The sequence below is a fragment of the Pundamilia nyererei genome, unplaced genomic scaffold, assembly GCF_000239375.1.
Source record: "Pundamilia nyererei isolate P.nyererei 1_Seehausen unplaced genomic scaffold, PunNye1.0 scaffold00469, whole genome shotgun sequence".
Taxonomy (NCBI): Eukaryota; Metazoa; Chordata; class Actinopteri; order Cichliformes; family Cichlidae; genus Pundamilia; species Pundamilia nyererei.
Genome location: NW_005187870.1, coordinates 202,905 through 208,384, shown reverse-complemented (window position 1 = coordinate 208,384; position 5,480 = coordinate 202,905). Strand labels below are relative to the sequence as shown.

At 37.9% G+C, this 5,480-nt stretch overlaps 1 protein-coding gene across 1 annotated transcript; it reads right to left on the bottom strand.

The window, feature by feature from the left end:
• Positions 1 to 416: 416 nt before the first annotated feature.
• Positions 417 to 4,368, bottom strand: LOC102201317 (protein FAM134B-like). The gene is made up of 3 exons (XM_005753836.1): positions 4,106 to 4,368; positions 2,962 to 3,068; positions 417 to 451 (listed from the first exon to the last, which is right to left on the bottom strand). Exons 1-3 carry the CDS (start codon positions 4,288 to 4,290, stop codon positions 417 to 419), a joined length of 327 nt encoding a protein of 108 aa, XP_005753893.1. The 5' UTR covers positions 4,291 to 4,368.
• Between the last annotated feature and the right edge of the window lie 1,112 nt (positions 4,369 to 5,480).

Genomic DNA, 5,480 nt, shown 5'->3' with positions numbered 1-5,480 from the left:
TGATTACATCAACTTGATTTCAGGAGTCACAAACATCCAATTAAACTTTCCTTCGTGTGATATCAACAATTTAAGCTGACCAAGATCCTCTTCACCTTTCAGTTTGTGAAAAACAAGTTGTGTCAGACATAATTTAAATCAGCATGTAAGATCAGATGTGGTTTGAGCAGAAGCTTGATGCAGACATGTTTGTTCTTGATTTCTTTGTTTAAATTAACTTCACTGTCCTATGGATGCCTTCAGGTTCAGGAAACAATGAATGCCGCAATAGCATCTTCACCAATATGAAGATTTCTTCCTTCAGAGCAGCTCTGCCTCTCTGATATGTTTTAAAATCCAAACACTCCCATTGTAATGTTCACCAAACACACATTATTAACAAACCTGCACATCACAATCACCTGCACTTAAGTGTCTTACCTTGTTGTCATGCTGTGCCATAACTGAGCTCCTGTGAAAAAAAAAAACACAGATGTGTTATTCATCAGCACTCACGCGCTCACACCCACTGCAGAAACTGTGGCAAAGAGAGAGCTGAGCCTGAAGGCTTAGCTATTGATTTATTGGATGATCTACATTCCTGCCCTCACCTATCGAGCTGTTGGTGGTGACTGTAAGAATATCCCCTAAACCCGGATAGGTGGTAGAAAATGAATGGATGGAAACAATGATAAAATGGCTGGAGCAAACTGTAATGTAGTTGCCACAAGCTATGATTGGGCTCTAAATGTAATATAACAACCATGTAATAAAATAATGTTAAAAGAAACATAATTTGTAGATGAAATAAATGCTTAACAAAGACCCTTTTCATGTTTCCAATCACAGGTTAATTAGATATAATCTTTTTTTCTATGTGGTGGCTGTAGCTCAGGTGGCAGAGCAGGTCAGCCACTACTCAGAAGGTCGGTGGTTCGATCCTGGCTGCATGCCGAAAATCCTTGTGCAAGATCTAACCCCATGTTTGCCTACTGATGGTCAGAGGGCCAGTGTCCTGTCAGTGCGCCCCAGGGCAGCTGTGGCTACAATGTAGCTTGCTATCAACAGTGTGTGAATGACTGAATGTAGTGTAAAGCACTTTGGGGTCCTATGGACTAGAAAAGTGCTATACAAATGCAGGCCGTTTACCATTTTTTATTGAGTGTTGATATAGTGCTAATGATTACTGTGATGTTATGAAATTATACTTAATGACGTGAAGTATGCAAAAACAGTTTTCTTTAACAGAAGTGTTAGGTGATGATAATGAAAGTTTTCTACAAAGAGAAAACTATACTGATAACATTAAACTTAAATAACTGCTGACATCAGGAGTCCAATGTGTTCAAAGTGTAATTGTGAGCAACAGTCAGGCTGATGAGTCACCATCCGCCATGAAAGATGATGCCTCATCCTCACTCATCAGGCTAATAAGCCAGGATGAAGCTGAAATCACGTAAACATCCGAACCAAATAGATTTGTTTGGTTTCAAAGCAGCCATTTATAACTCTGGTGAGGGAACATCTTGGGTTTAAGCTGAACGGCTTATTTATTTCATTTTAATTTTCCTCTTCATTTGTCAGGGATGGAAAAAACATTTATCTACTAATAAAAAAGATCCACTGTATCAGATTTAGCTGTTAGCTATTTTTCGTCCGCAGTCCCTGAAATATAAATATAAATAAAGAAATCACCAATAAATAAATTATAGTAATAAAAATGCTGTTGACATTTCAACATAATAGACCAAACATTTACCAATAATTTCAAAACCACAGACAGTATCCACATCCCATATATCCATTACTCTTTCTCATAAATATCAAATACATCTAAATAATATATAAAAGCCTTTTTAAAATCTGAGCTCTTCGTTCATTCGATGCGTCTTTTTGTAAACGTTTTATATTCTTGTCAACAGCTCTGTTAGTTTATAGGGTTTGTGCTACAGCCACATCACAATCCTCCCCTTAAACACTCCCTGGTGCTTCCTTTTTTCTCTGTCTTGTATTTGTTTGGTGCCTCCCCCCCTTGTTTGTCGGTCTGTCTGTGTTTTTGTTGTGGATGGGTGTGGGCGAGGTCTCCCTTATTTCTGGCTCCCAGCTCTGCTCATCCTGCACACCTGCCAACAATCAGCCCCACCCAACCTGTTCATCTGCCTTCCATCCACTGTGTTAACGTTTTCTCCAACCATTCCTCGCCACAATGCAGTTTCTACCTCAGTAATAGCACGTTGAACACCAAATTAGAACTTGCTTGTAGTAAATCTGCTCTAATGTTTCTTATCACAAAGCTTTCTCCATTTTTTCTTCTTCAGGAACATCACCCAGCTGCCCGCCAGTCTGCTTATCCCACTAAAACCAGCTTCAACCTCCTTTACACACTATTAAGATCTCTGTACTTGGGTTCCACCTTTACAGTTTTGGTTGTAATAGATCATTCATTCTTTTCTATATTTAGGGTATTTATTGTTTTACATCTTCTAATCTGAGTGTCTGTCGTCTTTTTAATTACCAGGGGTTGATTACTCCCACAAACGCCCCACATACATTATAATGCTATTACTAAATCTGCAGCAAAAGTGGTCCTGACAATAATCCGTCCATTTTCTCAAACACTGGATGCGACGCTGCAGCCTGCACCAGCTTTTGGTTCACAGTGACATTACACAAGACTACAGCCTGGCCCTACTTCAGCATCACTTGACGTCTCTGTCACACAATACACAGACTCCTGGGACACAAAGTCATCACTCAAAAGTGTTTAAACTGATTTCAAGCAACTTTTTGTAAAGCACCTTTACACACCTTGTGCACTTTGACAAACACTTTAGTGTCAGTTGGTCTTTTATCGGTGTCAGTATTTGTATTTAAATGGGTTTCGGGGCAGTTATGACTGAAGATCCAGAGTTATGAGATTAAGGCAAGGCAGTTCCTTACTAGTTATTCTTCTCTTTAATCGACTGATCATTTGGGGGTTACCTGCGGATCTGGACCGAATTACATCTCGGGTGGTGACCGTGATGACCAGCAGGGCCAGGAGGAAAGCCAGGAGGGTGTAGGCCCGAAACGAGTCAAAGGCCACAAACCTGCAGGGAAACAGAACAAAAGTTTCACTCACAGCAGCTCACTCAGGTTGTTGTGATGCACTCCACAGTTTAACTCTGTGGAGGTTTTAGCAGATTGATGTTTATTTTTGTGGAGCTGTTTATACAAGATGATAAAGCTTTATATTTTGATTTTGGATACATAATTTTACATCCGTGGATGTAAAAACAAAACTCACCATCTATTGTGGAGCTAAAATATTCTCATATTCTTTTGCTATAATGAAAAAATGACCCTGTGTCAGAATTTTGAGCTTTTCTGCTTTCCTTACTCAAAAAGTCAGGATGCAGAATTTTAACAGATCTGTGTAACGAAGACTTTATAACAGCAATCTATGCTTTTCCTCTTTCAGTACATTAACCACTGCAGCAGTAATATAGCAATGCTGGAATATATAAAAATACTAATACAAACAAAATTAAATGAACACTATTTGGGGTTTTAAATGTTTTTAAGTGCTTTTACTGTTGACTAATTATAAATGTAACTCTTATTTTTAGGCCATAAAATACATTTCAAACAATATATTGTAACAGAATGAGAAAAGTGAAATTTGTTCAAACAGACAAACAAACATAAACTTGACGAATTTTGTCTCATGAAGTCCCAAATTATTGTGATTTGTTTGTTTTTTTGCTCATGGTGGTAGCGGTTTGTTTTGACAATGTCCCTGATACAGACATTACATACAGAAAAATATAAGAAACATACAGAAAAATACAGAAAACAGTGGCAGCTGAGTATTTACAACCCCTTTTTAAAGATCATCATTATTATTATTAGTGTGTGAAGTATAGATGAATTTAAAAGTAACAACGTCAAATGATTTAAAAGATATAATAGAAAGAAAGGACTAAAGTTGAAATAATTACGCCTTTAATGTGGAATTACTAGGATGTCATGATTTTTTAACAGTATATTTAATATTTAACTTAAAGTCATAATAATTATTATTATTTATTTATTTTTATTAACAGGAGCTCAGTGCTGTGAGATATCCCTGCGTCATGATGCCTACCCGAACATCGCGTTGGCTGCAGCAAACAGGGCTGAAGTCCTGCATGGTCTCCGCCTCCAGCTGACCAGGCCGGTGAGGCGACACCCTGCGCGGCCGGGAAGGGTCTCCTGATCCCGGCTTGGCGGTCCGCCGGCCGCGGCCACCTGCCCACCTCCGGCGGGTCCTGCTTCCCGGCTCCCCAGCATTGAAAAACGACCGGGGTCCCTCCGCTCTGCCCCTCCGCTCCTTCAGCAGAGATGGGTGTTAAGCAAAGCGGAGACTTTACTGAGCTATTTCCGATTCTGAGGTTTCAAAATAAGTGTCTCATAACGCGTTCACTTTTTGAAAATAGTCTAAATGTTCTTTTTGCAATTAAAACGAATGCGTTTAAATCATACAGACTTATTAAATTACTTTTTATCTCAGGACTATATAGTTTACATTATTATTCACAGAGCAAAGATACATAAGTGAAACAAATGCAGTAACAAAACATATGATAACCAATTAATAAGTAGCATGAAAGTTATTTTTTAAAGAAAATAAAATGAAAATATAAGTAACTCAAAAGTGTGCTTAAGTGCTGTGTTTGAGTAAAAGTAGTGCTGCTCTGGAACAGTGCGTGCAAGGGGTGAAATTAAAAGAAAGAAATTAAATGTACAACAATTTTCTATCCTTTGTATTAATTTTTCTTATTCTAACCAAAGTGTGGTAACTTTATATTTGAAACCTAGGTTCTAGCTTCTTATAGTTGTAATTAAGCAATCATTAAAATTATTTGCATTTCTTTTTGGCTGATTTTTTTCTGCCTTTATTTTGAAAGACACAATCATCATGCTTCCTGTATAATTGTCTCAACTTAAATCAGCTGCACGCTTCAATTCCTGCCTCTTGTGTTGTTGTCGTTCAGGTTGGTGACGTCAGGTGTGTGTTCGTGTGTGTACATTTATTGGAGTGTAACGTCTTTTGTTTGTGTTTTATTGTTATCATTATATAGCCTTTGTGTGTAAATGACGGAATTACTACTATATACTGCACATGTAACTACACCTATGTTAACTGCACTAAATAAAATGGAATCAGATGTTTCTCAGCTGCCAAAGTTAAAAGACTGAAGAATAGCTGCTTGATGCTGGCCTCCACCCATCCTGAAAGAGAAACAGAAAGTCAATATTTAACTTGCATTCATCAGAGACCCATATACTATGAACAGATCTGTTTATCCCCAAACTTTAAACATGCCTGGTTTCTAAGAAATTAGCTTGAACAGCTTGGTGGCTCATGTTTGTTTTTCTGCCCACTAGTGGTAAAAAAAATCACTTGGTTGAGCTTTAAAATGAACTTCTATGAACTGTGCAATAAAACGGTACAGAAATAAGATAAATGTCACTACAAG